The 23,033-nt window shown below is 38.1% G+C and overlaps 1 protein-coding gene across 1 annotated transcript in view; it reads left to right on the top strand.

Moving 5' to 3' along the window:
* Window positions 1–23,033, top strand: part of bbs9 (Bardet-Biedl syndrome 9) — a 170,151-nt gene that overhangs the window by 55,933 nt on the left and 91,185 nt on the right. Inside the window, exons 15-18 of the mRNA XM_013912433.1 lie at window positions 204–344; window positions 1,227–1,322; window positions 3,018–3,190; window positions 3,381–3,533. Coding sequence (XP_013767887.1) covers window positions 204–344; window positions 1,227–1,322; window positions 3,018–3,190; window positions 3,381–3,533 — 563 coding nt within the window. The remainder of the gene's footprint in view (window positions 1–203; window positions 345–1,226; window positions 1,323–3,017; window positions 3,191–3,380; window positions 3,534–23,033) is intronic.

The following is a 23,033-nucleotide window of genomic DNA, read 5'->3' as shown; positions in this document are numbered from 1 at the left end:
GGGGGGGGGGGGGGGTATAAATTGAAGGACTAGTCTCTAACGTTAAGGTTTTATTTCTGGAAAGGAGCAACAGGAGGAGGGAAACTCGATTTAAGATTTTAAGATGAGCAATGCAGAATTACTTTATTAATAATAATAATAGTAATAAATAGTCTACCTTTTTAAGAATCTTTTCTGACTATAGTGATGGTTCTTATTTGCAGGAGTTCCCAAGGTCCTCCAGTCCAGGTTCAATCTTCCTCCATCATTGGTGTGTGTCGCTTGTCCTCCACCCAAAGCCACCAAGTTTAAGATAACTGTGGACACCAACCAGCCACCAGTTGACCTCAGCTCCATCTTCCGAGGTAATAGCACACTCACTCTGTATGAAAACACTTGACAATGATGTGCTGGTGGCGCTCTGTTTCCCAAACAATTAAGGTTCTGTATTTGAATCACAGATTTCCAGAAACCAAAGTTCGCTGTTCTGTTTAAGTCATTGTCTGTGGAGATCGGTATGCAGTATTAATGTGCATTTGTTTAAAGTGGGTTGTCCACTTATTGCAACTGGTTGGCTTGTGCACATGTTTGAAATGTAAACCCACACCAAAAGCTTAGCTCTAGGTATAAGTTATAAATAGGGAACGAATGCTACATAAAGCACAAATCAGTAAAATGTCAGTGATTAAACAATTTTTTCATGCACACTTTACCGTGTGTGTGTCTGTTTAGTTCTTCTGAATTGACTACATCTTACAGTTAATGATTCGTAATAGCCAATAATCAATGACGTGGCTACCTAAGTGTTTTACACAAAACCAGATGATTTAAGCATGAATGGAAAGCTAGTGAAGGCAATGAGAGATGTGTAGCTGTGCGAATGTGTATACATTTATATGAATAATCAACGGTTATGTATCGGTGTGTGGTTGTGTATTTATACGAGTCTGTTTATGCGTGTTTATTTGTGATTCCGTGTGTGTGTGTAGGTCTGAGCTCTGGGAACGTCTGTTCTGCTTCCCAGTTATCTAACAATCGGCCACAGTCAGCAGCTCTGACGTCTAAACACACACACATAGTGTTCATACTGAGTGTGTGCTTTTTGTGTGAATAGAGATTTGTGTAAGCTTATTTTGTGTTTGTACATGCGACTGTATCTTGTTCTCCTTTGTTGGCGTCCTATATCACGATAGCCTGTCCTATCTGTCTCATCTCATAGTTTTTTGTCTTTCTGTCTCTCTCTGCAGAGTTTTCAGCAAAATCAGAAGATAAGGATGGGAATAGTTTGGCTTTCCAGCTTCTGTCAGGAGCCAAGGTTACTGTGCTAGCCTCCAAGACCTCCCGTAAGTCTAACAGCACTGGATAATGAACGGGATTTTAATAAGATTCATCTTTTGGCTCCATTAAAGCTGTTTAATTGTGGGACTAAAACAAGTCTTGCGAATTATCTGTTTCTAATACAGTCCTGTTCCAGGTGTCTATTTTTTTTTTACCAGATGTCTTTCTCATAGGCTGTCTTCACCTGCTAATTTCTTTTGATAGGTTTCAATTACTTGTGATAGAAAATCCTGCCCTTTTGTATTTCTTGGAGTCTTTGAGGACCTTTTGTTGATACCTGTTGGATTAAAAGAGAATAGGTAGTTTGGTAAGTACAGTGGTCCCTCGCTATAATGCGGTTCACCTTTCGTGGCTTCGCAGTTTTGCGGATTTTTTTGTGTATGCTTTTTTTTTCTTCTTCTTCTTTTTTTTTTTTTTTACAGCGCATTGTGTTCTGCATCCTGATTGGCTGTAGACAATTGTCAGTCAGTCTCGTGCCTTTCTCATGTACAGTACAGAATGCATTCAGCTTGTCGAATTTACATAAATCTTCGATCACTAGCAGTGTGACTCTGAAGTGCTGTACTGTATGTTTGTAAGTTTTCTCCCCAACAAACACAACAATGTCGATGAAACGTTTGGCCGAAGGTTTTCAACTTTGGTAGTTTTTAAACATGAGAGAAATTTTCATGCGAAAAGTGTATAAAGTGTGTAGTGAGGGGGTTTTACAGCTGTAAGACAGCTATAATAATTGTACAAATTAAAGCTGGCTACTTCAGAGATTTCACCTATCGCGGGTTATTTTTAGAACGTAACTCCCGCGATAAACGAGGGACCACTGTATTATAATCTTACGGCAAGAATGTTGTAGGTTCGCAACCGGTTGGTCAAAGGTTGAGTAGCTCCTTGAGTACCCTCACTAAGAACCTTCTTTCTTTCTTTTCTGAGCATGAAGGATTGTCTCTATAGTAACCTGCCCAAGGTGTACCCCGCCTCTAGCTGAGTGTCAGCTGAGATAGGCTCTATATACCTGATACTGAGCTTTTAATTTTTACATACACCACTTTAAGTCTGACTTCTTGCATCACTTCTATGGACTTTTACAAACCTCTTTGGTCTGTGTACTAATAAGTTGTAAGATCTGAATTGTATTCACTGACAGCTTTCAGGAGTTAATATGAGACATTCATATTAAGATAATTCAAAAACTTTTTTATTGTTATTTTCAGGTTTTTTGTTTGTTTGTTTTTTCCTCTTTTGGATAGTGAAGCAGTGAAGATAGACACAGAGGAAAGTAGGGTGAGAAAGATAAAGAAGATATGCAGCAAAGGGCCGGGATAGGATTCGAACCCAGACCGCCACTCTTTGGCCGTGCAACATGTGGTTTTCTGCTCATCCACTGAGCTAAAGTGGCACCTGTGATTCTAAAACTGTATATCCCCTTAATCCATTTCTGGTTCTTAGAGATCTTTTTATAAGTATCACTTGTCACTGTGTCACTACTTATATTCGTTTGGTGTTTCATTCTTAACAAACTTTAGTACCAGGTGTTTAAATATATGTTCTTAGTTGCATACACATTTACACATTACACAAGGCTCAGTGGTTTAGATAGTTTTAACTATTTAAGATCTCTAACCATCTTTCGTTAGCATGTATCATCAATTATATTTTCCATATATGCATAAATATTTGATATATTTTATGTGTGTGTTTGTCAGAACGTTACCGTATTCAGAGCGACAGTTTTGAAGACATGTGGTTGGTTGTGAAGGAGCTGGTCCACAGGTTTGACCAGCATTTCTCCAAATTGGGAATCAAGGATTTCAAGAAAAGTTTCAGTGGACCTCTCCCACTGGAGGAGTACTTCCTGTCTGTAGACAAGCACTTCCAGGTACTAACACACACACCGAAGCCAACCATAGGTGTAAATCCTTCATTGTCAAGGGTCAGGGATTAAAAAAGAAATGACTTAAATATCAGTCAATTTAGTTATTATCAGTTCTGTCATCTGTCACCTTTATTTAATTTTATTAAGTTAAACCACAATTTGTCTGTTAAATATTTGTCACTTTGTCTCTTAGCTGCGTGTCAGTGCTCAGAAATATCAGGACCTGCTGTCGGAGCGAGCAGTCCAGTTCCGAGCCATCCAGCGCCGCCTGCTGACTCGGTTCAAGGACAAAACCCCAGCACCCCTGCAGAACCTTGACACGCTAATGGATGCCACTTACAGCCAGGTCAGACACATGCATTGAGGTTTGCTTTTTTGCTTGGAGTCTTAGATACCCGCACTGTCTGATGTAACTCCAAACGCCAATATTAAAGAGGGAGAAGCTATTATTCAAAGAAGCCATCTGACGTAGTTCAGCATCTGTTTGGGACAACTCTGAGAAGAGACCCTCAGGCATGTGGAACAAGCACAAAGCAAGACATCTTATATGACCTCATGGTACCTTAGAAACTTCCAGGAGGGGCGGGTACAAGAAACTTTAGGGCTGGGTACTTACTGAGATTTCAGTACGGCTTAGCATGTGTTTCCCTATGTTTTTATGCTGTTTTGTGTCATCTTGAAAGCACACTCACACAAGAACGAAAGGGAGCATATGTACTTGGGAACAAAAGTATCAGCCCAGTGCCCTGTCTAAAGTGTGTGTGTGTGTGTGTGTGTGTGTCCAACTGGGTGTGAGCACACAGCTAATCACCTAAACAGAGGAAGTCTATAAATCTCCAAAATGTAGCCCTCACACTATAAATCTACACTAACACATCATCACAGTGTGTCTCTGTGTGTGCTGTGTGTATATTTGTGAGGACCAGTTGGACTATTAGCTCTCATGAGGATACTTGTGGAAGGTGAGAACATTTTGGCCAGTGCTCACATTTTGGCACCTTTAAAGGGTGTTTGGGGGTTCAGATTGGTTTCAGGGGTAGAGTTAGTATTAGATATGAGTAAGATTATATGATACTTAAGTTTTATCAAAGATGGTTACGTTGGTCAGGTATGCGAAAGGTGTCTTTTTGCTTTATTTTCTAATAGACCAGGCCTGGGCGATGTAGGGTACATGGATTTCTCAACAGGTGATTTCTTTGCAGTGGTTGAGTGTTATTTTTCAACATGTTGGCTTAGTGTTAAGACCTAATCAGGAAATGAAAGACTCTTATATTTACAGATATATAGATATTTGTGTCAATGTGACACCAGCGGCTGACAGAACTGAAGTATTTGTCACCCTGAAATGAGAACGTGTTGGCCATTCATTTGAGATTATTCATTTTTGGGCAGGAGAAGGCTCAGTGTAAGTGAATGTCGTTTAAACTGTAGAGACACACTGGCATGTGCAGCTGAGGTCCGTATAAAGTCGATTTTAAAACAAAGCAGCTGTTCAGCTTTTGTCTCTCTTTGTTTAACTGTGAGGTATTGGAGGGTGGAGCAGTACTAGTGTCACCGTGATATTGCACGTATGTGTTTGTTAGACAAAGTGATGGTTGCTTGCCCCTATTGTTTATTCTAATTCTTGACTTGGCGGTCATTACTTCCACCTTCCATTAGCCTCTCGTTAACATAGCAGGGCTAGGTGACATCATCTCTTCATTAGCTGTTAAAGCTTTCAGTACATTACTGTTTGGCTTTGTGTGATCAGAGCCGCTTTCTCTGTCCAACAGCGTGCACTAACAATACCTTAATTTAATGCAAATTAACTTCCAGAGCTCTGAGAGTTTGTTGGAGCTTAATGAGCGGAAATTAATGAGCTTGTTGAAGTTCTAATTGCCATTTTAACCCAAATAAATAGTGTTCACCTTGGGTTGTCTTGACTCTTGCCAGGATAAGCAATCAGAGAGCCTGATCTAAACATGTCTGCCTTAAATGTTAATGTGTGGGTCTGCTGAATGTCTACCACCTTAACCATTTATTCAGCAGTACTTATTGTGCTCATACATCAACAGCAGCGTTTTTAGACATGCTGAAAGAGATTTTTTAAAAATCATCAGCGGGTAATTTCAGAACATTTATCTAATTTTTTTTATAACATTAAAAAATCTGGGCTATTGAAAGGGTAGGTTGCTGAAATGGCATGCATGTCATGAACCCCACACTGCTCTTCACATGCTTTAAAATACCATTCATGGCACCCCTCAGCTGGATAAGTGATTTGGGGAGTAGAATGATCAGACATGATCATTTTAAGGTAATCAAAATAAATAATAATCATAAATAAATATACTGCTGCATGTGTTCACATACCTTTCTGTACTGATATGACTTCATGCTCATTCCACATGCTCAGAGCGGTTTTGTAGTAAATTTGGCAAATTAGCACATGCCTATACTGCAGTATTGTTTGGGCTCTCTGTGCTGTTGGTTGTGAAATTAAAATGATTTGATGCTTTAATAAAATGTTGTAGTTGCATAAATGCAAAAAGTGAGCCACATTAGCCCGTTTCTAGCTGGTTACTGGGCAACATGAAGACATTATAATGTGTCCTATATAATTCATTTTTGTGGATGTATATTGAATATTATTGTCATGACATTATAATCATAAAATTGATTTCATAAACTGTCATAGCTGCATAACGCGAAAAGCAGGTCATTTTAGTGGTTGCCAGGCAGCCTGATAACATCATGACATATCACGCAGAACTAAACATTTTTTAATTTAAATTTCAAATAACTGTTGTGAAATTGTGGTTGATCGCTGTCCTTTTCTGAGCCTGGTTCTGCCAGAGGTTACTTCCTGTTAAAACGGAGTTTTTCCTTCCCATTTTTGCCAAGTGCTTGTTCAAAGGGGCTCATCTGATTGTTGGGGTTTTCTTTGTATTATTATTTGTCTTTACCTTAAAATATAAAGTGTCTTGAGGCGATTACAGCTGTGGTTTTAACATGTATATCCACAAATGCAAAAAAAAAAAAGGCAGTTTTTACCTGTTTCTATAGGAAGGAACTTTCAAGAGTCTAAGATGTAAGACGTGATAATTTTTCAGCATTCTGGAACATATTTAATGTTTTTAATTGCTGGTACCAATTTTGGTGAGTAAAACTTTAGAGAGGACCTTTGATTAATTAATTGGTAATCATTAATCTGCAGGGGTTTTTTCTTTCTGTTTTTTTTTAATACGGTGAGCTCATGTAAAATTAAATAACTCTGTGTACACAGATACTTCGTTTTTAGTCACTAATTTACTCATTTTGAAAATCAGTGACAATAACAGCAACCTGACTTAAATGATCACTGTAATCAATGGTTTGTCGTGCATTGACTTGTTGCCATGCTGGAGCCGTACTTTTACTTTCACCAAGGCTTTGATAGAAAAGTATTGGTGTAACTCAAAATAACTTGTCACTTATCAATTTTAGTGAATTAATGTAATTTAAATTCATCATTTCTTTCAATTTACAGTAATGTGATGATATCACATTGTATTACTGGACATTGTTGTTTTTTGACTTTGACATGTAACCTTATAACTCTTAAGACTTCCAGGCCGGAGTTTAAATCTCCTCTCAAAAAGCCATTGGCTCACACTTTCTTTCTCTTTTTAGCTGTTTATACCACTGAAATTTTGACTCTGCCTCCTCAAGCTAATGTGTTCTGGTGTCAATCCTGTCCATCACACTCCCCCCCCCCCTCTCTCTCTCCCTTTCTGTGTCTTCCTCTCTTCCCGCCATCCAGCGGCCTGTATGCGGGAAGTTTCTGACACACTATACACTCTGTAATGTATACACACCCGCCATAATGGAGGCTATCGACGGGCTGGTCGGAAGAGTGATGAATGCATCAAATTAATAATTCATGTCAGTATTAAGAGTCATGCTGCTGATGCCAGGGCCAACTCAGCAGTTTGAATTCTGTAACTGGATGAATTTTGTGAGGATGCATCATATCTTCATTTTTATTAGAAGGCTTGACAAGGACATTAGATAAGCCTTAATTTGCTATTAATTTGGTGTTTTTATCTGTTCTTTTATTTATTTGTTTTATTTCTTTTATTCGATTTTGAATCATAGTTTCTGTTTATAGATTTAAGGGATATGAATTCTTTTTCATTTTCTTGTCATTTCTAATCAACCAGTGTTATCTGCATGTATCCTTGTTTCTATTTTTAATTTGTCTAAAATGCATTTTTAAAGTTCTTACAGTTCAAACTTTTCTGCAACAAATAGTATTTAACAGTCATTTGGTTAAATGTAGAGTCACCTTTTGGGTTTCCATTTCAATAGTTGCAACAGTTTGCTCAGAGGCATTTCAGTGTTCTTGATGTAGGAAGGTAATATATTGTTCATGATTTTTACCAGGTCATTTAACCAGGTCAAAAGCCTACCAGGTAAAACCTTGTTGGAGTAAGAACATAAGATGTTTTGTGGAGGTTTATCCCATGAAGCTGCGGCTCCATGGGTGCATTCACACTGTTGTTAGGATGGCAAAGGAATGTGCGGCTAAACAGGAATGCTGGTGAACTAGGCACCTCTTTCATTTTGGCTCAGAGGAATGTCTGCTGGGTAAATTTTCTGCATCAATCTTGGGCAAACGAGGGGGGATTTCCCCCTCGTTAGCGGTGTGTGTCTCCACATGCAGTGGCCGGCAATCGCCGACGCGCCGTCAGAGATAAGAGGAATGAGCTCCCTGTGAGAATACTCTGTGGTCGGCTGTGCATTTATGCAGCCGAGGATAATATTTCCATTGTTCATGCTGCCTTTATGGGCCTATATTTTATTCATGAATTCCTAAGAGCTAGCAAGCCACGTCTTACTTTATGTGTGTTCGTGTAAACTTTTTCATGTGCCGAATACAGTGGCTTGATTCCAAAATACACCAAGTGCTTGAACTAGCCGAATATGATTGATGAGTTTCAGAATAGAGTAAGACCCATGAATGATTATTTTTGTGTCAGAGTGGCTCGTATAGAAGAGAAACCAGCTATGGACAAAATCCACCAGTTTGTTTGGTGGCTCCAGGAAATTTCCAGCTCTGCCCTGTGAGCGCTTCTGTCTTCTGTCCTGGTTGGAGGTGTGTTTCTCTTCCACCTCCCTCCCTGGTCCCTCCTTAAAAAGTCATCAGTCATCACATCCCCTGTATTTTACACGCTCCCCCTCTAACTGGTGTTTGATTAATTTATGGCTACTAGAGGTTTGACTGGCATCAGTGCTCCTCCTTGTAGCTACCTCATCTGCCTCTCAAATTCAAGGGAGAACTCAGGACTGTCATTCATAGAAATAAAAACTAAATCCCCTAAAACAATTTGTGGAATTGAAAGAAGAAAAAAGCCAAAGGGGACTTTTCTGTTTCCATAAATATTTTCTTCTATTTCCTCTGGAGGTGAAATTCTGCCGTTTGTTAGTATTAGTATTAGCATTAGCGTTGGGCTAACAAGCACGGCTGTCTGGGAAGTGGTGGGGGGCTCGGGAGCCAGGCCTCTCCAAGCCAAGCTGAGTCTCTCTGTAATTATGAGTTCAAACGTTGGAAGAGGGCAGCTCACTGACTGACGGCGTGACTGACAGGCCGTACACTGGCCTCGCAGGGCCCCTAATGGAGGCCTCTAGTAGACAGCAGCTTGATTTATCTGGCCCCAAATGGAGCTCTAAACATGGGTAAACACTGATCCCACTGTGGAGAACAGGACCACCGCCATTAACAGCCAGGCTTTTCACACCATGTATCTATGTGGGTGTGTATCAAAGAGTGCATGAGGAAGGTGTATATATTTGGCCATTTGTTTGTGTACCTATATGTGTATTAATGTGTGTAATCATAATTTTGCAGATATATATTTGTGATGGAGATTGCTGGCTGTGTTTGTATGCTATGTTTCTATATAAGTTCAAACACTTTACAAGATTATACTTGCATGTTTTCCCCCCTTATTTGGCTGTGCAAAATTTCTGAAGTTGATAAATTAACAAAATAGAAGCAGCGATTTAGACCAAATTCACAACAATAAATTAAATGCAGACACCAGAAATTTCCAACAGCCAATCGAAAAGAGTAACACATAAAGTCATGAAGAACTCTAACCCGACCTTCTGTTTGATATTTGTGACTCAGCATGTAATCACACATGTAATGGAGAGGTAAAGATACACATTTACCAACATTGATACAACAATATGAACTGAAGAAAAGTAAATATCATTTGGGTGTAATGCAACTATACTCCTATTCTCTGTTACCAGGAACCACGAGGAACCAGATTGAAGTCAGTATGCTAGGGTTGGATATCAAATTTCAATGTGTTGTCCTTGAAAATTTGAAATCTATTACTTAAATTTCTGACTGATTCTTGGTAAGTTTTACTTTTTTCTTGGATTAGGTACAGGACTGCGCAAAAGTTTTAGGCAGGTGTGAAAAAGTACTGTAAACAAAGAATGCTTTCAGAAATATAAATGATTGTTTATTGGCCCCAAATGTATTCTGTAAAAGGACAATGACCCCAAACATACAGCCAAAGTCATTAAGAACTATCTTCAGCGTAAAGAAGAGCACAAACTACTGGAAGTGATGGTATGACCCCCATAATGCTCTGATCTCAGCATCACTGAGTGTGTGTGCGACTACATGAAGAGACAGAAGGATGTGATGAGCCTACATCCACAGAAGATCTGTGGTTAGTTCTCCAAGATGTTTGGAACAACCTATCAGCCCAGTTCCTTCAAAAACTGTGTGCAAGTGCACCCAAAAGAATTCATACTGTCTTGAAGGCAAAGGATGGTCACACCAAATGTTGATTTGATTTAGATTTCTCTTTTGTTCATTCACTGCAATTTTTTCGATTGATGAAAATAAGTAATTAACACTTCCATTTCTGAAAGCATTCTTTGTTTACAGCATTTTTCCCTCACCTGCTTAAAACTTTTGCACAGTACTGTATTTTCAAATGTAAGTCTCACAGATTTTGCATACATTCATCTGCTTGTGTTAGCAGAAAAATTGAAGAGATATATTTCTGCGAAGTTAATCTTCCATTTTGTACTAGAAAAAGTCAATTATGTAAATCAGGATTTTGAAAATCCTGAAACAAGCTATTAAAGTTGCTGCTTTGTTAATGAAACCTATACATCATAAGCATGCTTTATGATGCTCTCAGATCTGTCTTTATGTACTCCTTTCATCTGTCTTCCGTGTATCTATACATGAACTCTTCTCTTAGATGACGGTGATGTGTTAACACATTAACAAGGAGAGTTAGAATATGTGTATTTCTCTGATGTAACTGGCAGCCTCTTAGTTCACGTGTGTGTTTTTACGTATGAGATTAAAGGGACAATGGGAGTCGATAAACTTCCACTTCCTCTCTCTTTCTCTGTCTCACTCTTAATAATTTTATTCCCCCAGGAGATATTTGTCCCCATGAACACACAGATTTAAACTCATTAGATGTCTTCTCTCACCCTCACACACACACATACACTGAGACCCATCTGTGGAGCACAGAGGGGCGGTCGTGGACTGGTTTGTTTTTCTTCAGAAAACTGTTTTCCTTCAGAAGGTCTGTTTATGTGACTGTCTTATCAATGAATGGTTGTCTTTCATTCAGCTGACTGAGATTCAGTTTTCTGTACGTGATTCTGTGAGTGTGTGTGCGTGATTGGGGACGCTTGTCTCCTAGGTGTGAGATTTTGTCCTTTTTTTTATTTTAGGGGGAGTCTTAGCAAAGCCTACTTTATCTCCAGATACACACAGACACACCTGCATATAGACTGTTAGAGCCTCCGGGTGAAGATTCCAGGTGATGGCCTGCAGGCAGGTAGTCAGCCCAATAAGAAAGAGAAAGTTATTTTTAGCCGTTGTTTAACTCCTGTCCTTTCATGATCTAACTTTATTATCTTGAATGCATTTGCTTTACATCTTTAGAATTAAACCTGAGCAGCTAGAACATCTTGGTTAATATTTTCATATAAACAGTAAAGAAAATGTGCAAGCTGCATCGCTTTATCTTAGAGAGAATAATCTATACCGTTCCAATCAGCTCTGAGGAACTTTATAGTATCTTTGAGCTCACAGTTGTGGTTTTGCGGCCTGGATCATTAGCGTTTTGGTTTACTCTCATTCTGATCATGAGCATAGTTTTCAACCACATAAGGAAACTGTTTCCTGCACAAAATCCCTAAAAACCCCTTTGTATGCAACCTGCCCATCACCATTTGGCAGACAGACAGCATTAGCAACTAGCTGATAAACATGAAGCATGTGGTTTCTGAAAAGTCTGATATTTTTTTCCACAAATGAATGTTAAAGATTCCCCGTGTGCTGTCTGCTCAGTATAAACAAGCGTTTTCTCTCCTAAAATGTTTGCCAGCTATACCATATGTGGCGTTGCATGTGTGTAAGGTTTAAAGCTGGCTGTCCACTTTTTTTGTGGTCCATTCTCATGGCATTGCATATGTTTCTGTTACACTGTTACCTCTTCTAGTTTTGCTTTTAATTGCTTTGTCTGCTCTCCAACTTTGATTAGTCATGAACAAACAAATTGGATTATTTTGTCAGCTTTTTTCAATTATTTTTGATTCAGATAGGCCTTCCATTTAATTCCAGGTAGCACTAGCTCATCATTGAGTGTGTGTAAAGTTAAAATGTTTCAGATTAACTGTTTAAAGTCTGGTCATATCAGCAGGATCAGATAAATGTTTGTGATGAAGCTTTGCTTCCCAGCCCAAAACAAATGTGCCCTGCCCTGACCACCACGTGGATTTGGTCCAAGTCTGGCTCTAATTTCTTATTCCCTCAGGCTTGATCAGGTCGAGTTTCATTTTATTTATCTTCCCAAGATTTTAATCAGGTTCGGGCTCATTAAATGCTGCAGTGGTTTGGGTGGGATAACGCACAATCCACATCGGTTCCACTCAGCCACATTTTTGGACCCAGCATACGCTGCTGTATGAAAGTCATGTAAAAGAAAAGAAAACACTGAGGGAGGAAGAGAAAAGTGAGGATGAAACATCTGTACTGTTCTTTATCAGAGAGGCATAGATGACCTGCCAAAGGATTTCCTCATAGATGTGGTTGAACTGGAAGAGACTTTATTATTAACATGTGGATATGGTCAATGGTGGGAGGGGTGAGAGACTGTCAGGGAGGGGATCAAGAGGGTGAAATTCATACAGGAATGAATGGAAGAAATGTAGAGATGAAAAGGCAAACACAAGAAGGATGTAGAATTTAATAAAAACTGAGAATTGTGATATGCCAAATGTGAAACCATAGCAAGTCATGGACTGAAGATACTGAAATATGGAGGAAAGAATACAGACAAGTGCATAAAAACATATAATTTAGAAATTACCTTCTGACATCTATGTGTATACTGCAGATTCATGCAGGGAAAGCAAAGTATCCATTTTACTCCGATTTAGGATCTTCTGAGGCCCCAGCTACGTTATTATTAATAGCCTGCCACATAACTATTGAAACAAATGAGCCTGCTCAAACTCTTCTAATGGTTTTGAGCTTTTTTTCCTTTTGTTCCTCCTATCAGTGGGTTTCCATGCTGTGTAACAGCAGAAGCCCTCCTGAATTTGCACCAAAAATGCAAAATGCCTGCTTACTTTGTAATGGCTAACACAGGCTCTATAACTCTTGTGAGGAAATAGTTGGCAAAAATCGCAGAGATGCATTTGTATGTTGGACTCTTTAATTTACAGGCTATGAAAGTAGCAGGCTTACATGGGATTAAAATCACAGATGCAATTTGTATAAATTACTACAGGTAATCCTAGTCACAGGGATTATGATGCAGTTTATTTTTTTTAAACAGTGGAAATACAGCATTTCTATTTAAATAACTTTTGTGAGGATGCAAAAAAATGATGCAGAAATGAGTCAGAAATGTAAACTATGTAGAAAGATCAAACTAAAGAGACATGCAATGAAGATAGAACAGAGATTGAAGTCACATAAAAATAAATTAGGCGGATGGAGGGAGAGTCGTAAACCATCTCCTCTCCCCCGCCTTTCCTTCTATCCTGTCCTCTGATCCCACAGCTGACGGAATCAAAGAACAGATCTGACTTTTATTGTCTTTTTCCCATTCATCTGCTTTCATCTGTCTACTGTCTGTCCTGCAAATGACAGAGTTATACAACCTTTCCGTCATGCCACAAAGGGACAGACTAAAGAGGAAAAGAGCAGCGAAAGTTTACAGAGTGTAAGGAAAGAGGGTGAAATTTGAATTTATTATGTCTAGGAAGTTTGGCACTAGTAACAAAAATAGTAGAAGAACTAGGAAATGAAGTAAGCACAGGAGAAAACAATGAAATGCTACATTGGAAGGACAAAGAAATAATAAAAAAAAGCACAAGATAGTAATTTAACTGTATGATGAAGAGATTTTCATCAGTGCGATCTCACCCTGCTTCTGATATTGGGCTTACTGGTAGAATATTAAAAGGTTTTAACTATATAGAAAGGCTTCTCACTGTGCTTACCACATCATTTCTCATTGTGTTCTGTTGCTGAGCACCAAGCTGAGATTTAATAAGTCATCCACGTTGGAAAGCTGTCATGCTGGGAAGAGATTAGAGAGGCAGAGATTACAGACTGAAGGCTTTTTCCCCCCTGTGGCTTTAATTAAACACACTGATAGTTCAGTGGCATGGGCCCAGCTCTGATTTTACACTCTGATACTGGACACTGACTTCAGAAATCTTCTTCAATGCGAGTGAGACCTGGCACACTGCTAATTGTCCCTGCGGTCAAAGGTCAATTTTGGTCTTGTGTCATGGTTTCATAAGTTCCCACCTCATTTCTCTGGCACAAGAGTTTGAACTGCAACATATAAAACCACAGCAGGGTGCTGTTTACATTCTGCTTTGGTCTTTGGAAGCTGTTGTTTAGCCAAAGAGTAAATGAAATCAGCTTTGCAGCTCACAACACAATGTGTGCAGTTTTATGTTGTCGACCACAAACTGTAAACTTATGCTTTCAGTGATGTTATGAGTAAAAAGATTGCAGTTGAGTGGTGATTGAAAATGTCCATTTGTGCTTTGTGGTCTGAACTAGTGGCAGTGACTACAGTGGTAGGGGGATGTAAAACTACACAGAGAAAGGGCTGTTCCATTAAAAAAACATTCTCCAAGAAAAAAAAAATACAAGAAAAATAAAGTAGTAGGTTTATTTGACAAACAACAAGGTGTTGTTAATCAAATGTGCTTCATTAAGTTTTGGCAGTTTGCATTTCATTCAGGTTTGTGTCAACACAAATCAACAATCTTTGCGCCAATGAATTCACCCCAAAATCAGACCTTCCAAAACCCCAAGCATTACATCTCAAAATGCACAGTTCTCAGTTAACATGGTAAATGTTAATATTCAAGACAGTACAATTAGAAAAAGACTGAGCAAGTATAGCATGTTTGGTGAGGTTGCAAGAAAAAAGTCTCGTCTTTGTAAAAAGAACGTGGCTTTGGTTTCAAATTGTGATCTGAACGAACCACAAGACTTCTGGAACAACATCCTTTGGACAGAGAAGGCAAAGTGAAGATGTTTAATGTTTGGCAGTGCATACCAGCACAAATTCTCAATGGTAACTGTTAAGCAAGGTGGTGGAAGGGTGATGATTTGGGCTTGTCCTGTTGTATGATCCAAACAAAACAACAGGACCATTATCCTGAGCACACCAGCAAATCTACATCAGAATGGTTGAAACAGAAAACACAACTTCAACCCTATGGAAATGTTGCTGTGGGACCTTAGTAGAGCTGTGTATGAACAAATGCCCAAAAACTTAAATGACGTAAAGCAAAGTTGTAAAGAAGAGTGGGTCAAAATTTCCACAATGATGTGAGAGACTGATAAAGTCATACAGAAAATAATTACTTGTTCCTTGGTTCTACAAGGTATTGAATCATCGGGTGTGATTAGTTTTTGCATTGCTGTGAAAACTTTCTTTTTCATATACAGGCAGGCACAGACTTGCCGATACACTATATCTACACGACAGGAAATTTGCCACATGGATCTGATTTTTCATGAATAAATTCCTGTTCATTAAGGAAATGCCATTGCAGTAATGATCCCTGCATGTGCGTATGTCTTTACATGATTCAATTAGCTGTGAATAGAGTGCGTATGGAACAATGATATCCTCTGCATATATGGAGACCATATGCAAAAAAGGGACAAGCTGGCAGTCTGTTGAATTATAATAGAGTGGAACAATATACGCAGACTGCATCCAAAGCTGTAACTAATGGATTCTGAACATAACATGAAAACATTTGTGCGTGTGTTTGTCTCCGGTTTTCAAGCAGAAACAGTAACAAGTATGACTATATATAAGGAAAGGGTAATTTCCAGGTGACATCTGTTTTTTTTTAGATATAAACTAATATTGAGCAGCTTTTTAGATTTTATTTTGACTCTTTACTCACTAGATGTTATAGGTTGCTTTTGTTTTTAATGTTGCTGATACATTTTTATTACAATACAATTTGAATATTGCTGATTACTTTATAAAGACCGCAAAAGCTGATGAATAAAAAGATGAATTTCACTGGCAAGCTACACCATGCAGAACAGTTGCCTTTTGCTAGCAAATGAAGGGTCAGTAGAGACGGTCAGATAAGCCAAAATACGTGTCCTAGTAACAACTGATAGTTGTTGATCTTCTGGCACTATTTCATTACTTGGTGGAAGAGATGTTCATATTTCTGTTCTGTTAAATAGAACTTCTTCACTCTCAGTCTTGAAGAAGGAGGTGATAATATGGTTATGAAAACCATTGTGTAGAGCAGTCAAACTAAACGGTGTATGAAATCAGTGCTGCATTTTGTGGTTTGGCAGTGTAATGTTGTACTAGACATTTTCGTGTCATGAAAAATGCTAGAAAACCTGCATTTGCGTTCGTAAAACAGCTGTATCAGTGATCAGCGAGTGACTCTACCTCTAATAGAACCGAATGTGAGAGGGAGAGAAAAAACTGTAATGGGATCATGCTTTATCAGTCCTTGAGAGTATTGCGCACTAAAACTGTAAGCTCGGACATGCAATTACCACTTTGCTTTCTGAACCGTGCTGTTATGTGCTCCTATAATTTATCCTGACTTTGGTTTACGGTTAGTTGGACAGTTAAAGATTGTAGGTTTGTAAAACTTGGATTGCCATGCTTTTTCTTTCTTTTTTTTTGCTTTGTGTAGAATGATGCAGAAAGAATAAGTAACACCAGAGGCTCCTTTACTAATGATTTGATCCATTAACCATTGAAGTAGCAAACTGGTGGCAATAAATAGAAGAAATGTCTGTACATTCTATTCTTTATGCCATTAAAACACGGGTGTGTGACCTTACTTGACTGATCACCTCACAAGTTCACTTTCTCCAAAGTCAACATGTCTGTGTCTGCATGTTGTGTATGTGCGTTTGTTTCTTCCGCCTCCCAAACAATGGCTGATTTATAAGATTACACATATTTACTCTGTAATCAGCGTGTTTGTGTGTATGTGTGTGTAGTAAAAGAGAGTGTGGCGGCCGTGTGACGCCAAGCTGAGGATATTTATCTTGTTGCAGTGAATTCCCAGAGTTCTCCTCATTTTTTTCGTCTCTGTCTCGCTCCCTCACTCACTTCTCCGTCTTTTTCCCCCCTCCCTTGCCTCCTTCAAAGGAAGCCATTGAGAGAAAAGCAAACAGACATGGTGGGGGCAGCACACACACACACACACACACACACACACTCAGGTATATACACAGCAATGCCAAGAGTGTTTTTAGTTGCAAATTATTTAGTGTGGTTTTTGGAGTTTGTGCAGTTTGTGCAAATGTGAGTGTGTGTGGACTTTTATAATTATGGAAGTGTGTTGCGTGTCCAAGGTTAAGTGTGTGTGGAGCTCACATTACAAAGCTACAAGTGCGTTTGATTGGATTAACAATTAAAGCAAGCGTGGACTGTGTTATCACTGCTAGTATCACTGTTGCATTAACGCTGATCTCATTTGCTCTGCATTAACTTTGTTAGCGTTCAGTGAGCTTTTGTCTTTCACAGTTGTAGGATTTTGGAATTTTGATGCAGCTTGCCACAGCTCTTTAGCCCCAAATTAGTGTCGTTTTCACTGGGACCACAACCAAAACCATCACCTCAGACCTGGCGCTGTGTGTGTGTGTTTGTTGGCTTCTCAGGTCTCTCTGGTCTGGACTGCATCAAGTGTGTGGTTCAGTGTTGGACCAGGGGACGCTGTATGAACATGTTGTGTTACTAAGTTTGTGTAAAGGAATATGCACGTATGAACTGACATAATTAGTATATTTTGTTATTAAATATTATATTCTTCATAACCTTGGAAACAAATTAAGATTTAGTCATTAAAAAAAGTTAACAACAGAGTTACAACAAAAACTAAAGGAAGAACTACGGCTTTACAATTCTATTTTAAATTACAAATATATATAAATACTGCTGTACTATTGACTGTCAAGTTACATATTACATATAATATAAATATATATTAAGATTATGTGGATTTTTAGTGTAATATTTGCACATTGTGTTAAAGTAGAAGAGAAAAATAGTGACTTGTAGCTGTTAAAGAGACATTAACTCTGTGTTCATATATTAAATGATTGATTTAGACTGAATAATATCAACATATTAATGTATAACACTAAACAATATTATTATATACAACTAACATAGGATTTCACAGCTTTATAGTGACCTAACATTTGAATGATTTACAGTCAATATTCTTACAAAAACAAAAAAACACTTTGCACCTGTGAAATCATTTTCCACTCACGATGCACAAAAATTTGGCATTTCCAAATACTGTGCTGGCCAAGTGCTCATAAGCCCTCCAAGCTAGGCATTTTCAGTTTTCAATTGGCAAAAAAATAAGCTTTACTGGACCTTCAAAGCTGCAGATTCAAAAACCTAAAAAACACATCTGCAGTTGACTGGCTGATTCTAAACCAATTTCTGTGGATTGTCTTCTTAATTTTTTTAAAACTTTTTTACAGTCACGGTCTCCGAACTATTGAATGAGTAACTAGCAAGTGTAATCACTTAGATCATTCCCATCGGTTCAGTGGTCTAGTCATAGAGAGTCCGGGGAAAATGACGCAAACTTGAAATTATTGCAAATATTTGTCCCACAAATCCCATAAGCCACTCAGACAAACGCAAACTGTCCATTCAAATCATACATACAGCAATGATAATGAATGCATCTACGTGTTTAAACAGAGAAGTGCTACATATTTGGTATGTTCCTGTGGTATTATAACAAGCTTGAGAAAATTACATTTAATTTGACATAATATTTTTTAGTCTGGTAACTGACACTCATCAAAAGGGGTTTTTGGGGTCAGTTTATACTTCACTGCCATAACAAGAAACTCAAACAGCCCCAAAAGGACATCCTTTTGTATTCTGCTTCCAGCACAAGTATGACATGTCAACCACAAGATTCGGGATTATGTAAATAGTTTGGAATTGAATTATGTGTTTTGGAAAGAATGTTAAATATCTGAAGGCAAAATGCCTGCTGCAGTCACTGTGGTTCAGGGTGTGTTAAGTTAACAACATGCATGTTGTACAAATAAGTGTATACATTTCTTGATATTATGTTGCATTATATATAATTTCCACATTACATCTATTTTCCTCTATATAATATCAGTCATCACAGAAGTTTTTTTTCTTAAGTGGGAACATAGCTCTGCTGCTTTAATTCATTTGAACTAAATCATATATCTCTTGTCATTTGACATAATTTTTGCTGAAGTTAATTACAACATGGCTCATGTAAAGTATGAGAATTGCCACTCCCTTCTCATTGTGAAACAACTGTAGTAAAATATTTTAATTAACATTATTATTTATAATGCTTTACATTTTTTTATAATGAAAGTTTTACTTCCCTTATTTTACTACATCTAAGAAATTTAATAAACAGCTTTGTTAAAGTGGCAGTTGGACAGCAGGCGCAGAGACCTGTCAACGATATGTACCAACTGTTGACTAGCAACCCACCAAAGGAGTAGCATCTTTAATGTCTCAACAACAAGGCCAGGATTTTTCACTATTGAAGCACAAGCATACTCATCTCAGATCAGCTTTTTTGTCGTATTAAAATTATTGCTCTTTGTCGAGACCTTCTCTGAACATGTGTGACGTATATGCAGTGTGACGCTGGGATTGGGAATGTATCAGTCAGCTGTTTAGCTGACTGTTTAGCTTTTCATTCTTGATCAGCAAAATATCCCGTCAGTGTGTCATATTGAATTTAAAGTCAAGTTAAAATATCGATGACAGATCATCCAGACTGAATACGATCATGCAGCAGAACGCCTGCTGGACACACAGCTGGACACACATCTGGTTCTGCATGTGTGTTTTTGTGTGTGTGAGATCACGTGCACATGGGCTTTCAAACTTGATGCACATGTTCATGTTTACAAATGTGGTTGCGCATCAATACTCGTGTGTAAGTACGTCCGCATTCATGCAAACAACCTGACGCGTGTTTGTGCGCCGTATGCGTGCGCACATGTGCAGCCTGGGAGGTTAGTGTGAACTGTTAATGACAGGCCACTGTGTGTGTATGCATGTGTGTGCCTGTATTGTATGTGTGTGTGTAATGAGTAGAGAGAAAGGTTTTGTGTGATTATAGGGCTCCTCTTAGGACCAGAGAGACTAAATATGGCTTCAGACTAAACACTGTCCCCCTCCACACACACACACACATGCTCACACACCACACCACAGACCACATACACATTGGCAACATACAGCACATATGAAGAGAAAAGTCTGAAAATAACTTGAAGATATTTTTATGATCAGACAGGACAGGAGTTATCTTCATCCTGTGTGTTTCTGTGTTCCTCTAAGTGTGTTAAAATAAATCTAAACTACAAATTATTGAAGTCCAGTAGTAAGTTGTCATGTGGTTTCTTCATGTTCATTTTGTAATTGCAGCTTAGACAATTATAGTTGGACATTAAAAGCTTTGACTTCAGAAAGCAGTATCCATTTGAAGAAAAGCTTGAAACTTATAGCTTAAAATATTTGTTAACAAATTTATATTTACAACACTTTATACATTTTCACAATATAGTTTAAGGGCCGTTAAAGGGCAGGGGGAATTCAACTCATGATGGCAGCTTTGGGTTTTTCAGCTGTTATGTTGTGACTCAACCTAAATTGATGACATTTGGAAAACTGGTGCTTAATGGAGCTGTAGATGGTTGTTTTGAGGTCTGGATAAAAACAGTAGTACAGTAGGTGTACAGTAGATGGCTGCTGGGAAACAGGGCTTACTTTTCACTTAAAATTCAAAACTAAAAGTTTAAACAAACAAAACAGAAAAACAACAAATGAGAAATTAGGAAACAAAAAAGTCAAATGTTTCAGATTTCTTTATGTGTTGTTCTTAATTATATTCCTCTTTTGCTGTATTTTTCCTTTCATATTACACGTGCTTTTATTGGATGACAGGTCTGCTCTGCAAGGAGCCCAGTTTAACATCCAGTCTTTTTTACTATGGAGCCATGCAGTTGAATTATGTGCAAATGTGGTTTGGCATTGTCTTGCTGAAGCAAACACAGTCCTTCCAAAAATTTTATATATATCATCTGAATAGCAGTCATAGCAGTGCCCTGGCCTTCTAAGATGCACAAGTCGCGCATGCTTTGTGTCCCCTACACTCGTGTAACACTGAGAATGCTGATTTTTGAACAACAAACTGATAACAAACTGGAATAGTACTCCTTATTTATGGACTTCAAATATTTCAGTTTTACGACTTCAGTATAGTTTCTCTATTGGTCCCAGTCTAATTTAAACTTAAAATTATTGGACTGACAGAAATGAAATCACCTACAGTTTTGTTAATTGATTAGGATTGCTTAAGATTTGTATTATGAGAGGAAAATGTAAAGGAAACCAGAGGAACAAAAAGATTAGATTATCTTGGTGCGCCCCTTTTTTGGTGACTTTTAACTATTTTCTCACATTTCATAATCCAGTGGATTTGTTAAAAATTAAGTAGAGGTCTTGCATAACCATCCACCTTGAAAGTGGACATCATCATCTATCTATTATGGTGTCTTGGAAGAACTTCTCAGTTATGTAAAAGATGATTAATAGAGCTTTGAAAGGAAACAGAATGGTCTGTGTCAGTGAGACTCAATAGATTTCACCAAACACAACTTTAATGTCTCGATTTGCTGCAGAGTGTTGTGCTCTTTGGTCTGTTTTAACACATTTGAATTAAATTATTTTATTTTAGTGCATAGTAAATATTTGATTTTACTTTTGAGCAGCTGAGAGTCAGACTGTGAGAAAATGTGTGTGAGGCCTGTGTTTTCTTGCACCACTGAACTCTCAGTCGGGCTGGTAGAGTTCATATATTTTTTGGCTTTTGAGAAAGGTTTAAAGCCACACATACGCACACACACACACACACACTGCATTTGCAGCTGTTTTGGTGAAATGGGCCCTTGAGTTAAGTCACATCACATGCTATTAATACAATCTCGCTAACAGCGTGCGCTGCATGTGTGCATGCAGGTCTCTTCGGGAAAATGTCTGAATTTCGTGTGGGGACCATATATGTGCGTGCGTGCTTCAGTGTGAATTGTTTTAAGTACCTTGCTTTATGGCACGAGTGTCTCAGTATATCTGTTTGAACTCTGACCTCAACCACACTTCCAAACAGCTGTGCCTGCCCTCTTTATTAGGTGTGTGTGGCTGTCAGTGTGTGTATTATATTCATGTGTGCGTTAGTTCTACGCCCTCCGTCTCCACTTTCTCCCTTTCTTTCACCTGGGCTGACCTCTTCATTCAGACAATGTGATGTCACATCCAGATGTTTCCAGCTTTTCCAGTGTGCTTTCATTACAGACACATTTTCTGTGATATAAAAACATGAACCATTGTTTAGTTAATGATTGAATCCAGCTTTTTCTCAACTCTCTACTGTTAGTACTGCTGATGCAGTCTGGATGAAACAATATCAGTTGTTTTCTTAAAGGCACATTTGGAAATGTTGGGAAACGCAAGTGGGGGAAAAAAGTGTTGTAGATATTGTGCATAAGTGAACTGATCAAACATTTACAAGTTTGATATATTAGATCTAACAAGAGGTTATTCCAGGCAGAAGGTTGTGAAATTTGATAAATCCTCAGAGATTATTTCACGAATATAGCAAGATGTGTTTTCAAACTTTAACGCCTTTATGGCATGTTTTTTTTGGTGTGTGTGTGTCAAGTAAGAACATTTTATATCATACATATGCTTTTCATTAGTTAGAAAGAGACTCAGTTTGTCATGAAAATGTTCATATGTATTTTTGTATGGTCTTAGTGTTATGGCTTTTGATTTACAGTTTGCATGAAAACATAAATAAAACGCCTCTCACGTAGTTGCCCTTTTGTTGACTTTCTAGTAAAAGTCATTTACAGTATACTCAGGTGTTATTTAAAACTCATCGATGCTTATTATTTTAAAACCTTCTCATTTGACATTAACACTTTTGTTTGGTAAGTATCACAACTCGTTGCTTAAGACCTTTGGGTTTCAGTCAAACACAAAAAATTGTCTGATGGTATGTAGCATGTAAAACGTGTAGTTAGTGTGTAGGTGAGCACACATGACATCATTCATTTAAGTGTCACTCAAAGACAATGCATCACCTCCTATTGTAATTTAAAGATCAGTTTTATTATTTTCTAACTAATAGTTATTAGGCTTTTATTCTTAAGTTTACCGCAGCATGTATTATTATTTATCCAGGATTGTCTTTGGTTCAG

Source organism: Pundamilia nyererei, unplaced genomic scaffold (assembly GCF_000239375.1).
Source record: "Pundamilia nyererei isolate P.nyererei 1_Seehausen unplaced genomic scaffold, PunNye1.0 scaffold00090, whole genome shotgun sequence".
NCBI lineage: Eukaryota > Metazoa > Chordata > Actinopteri > Cichliformes > Cichlidae > Pundamilia > Pundamilia nyererei.
The sequence above is the reverse complement of the archived record's forward strand: the minus strand, read 5'-3'. Positions and strand labels throughout refer to the sequence as shown.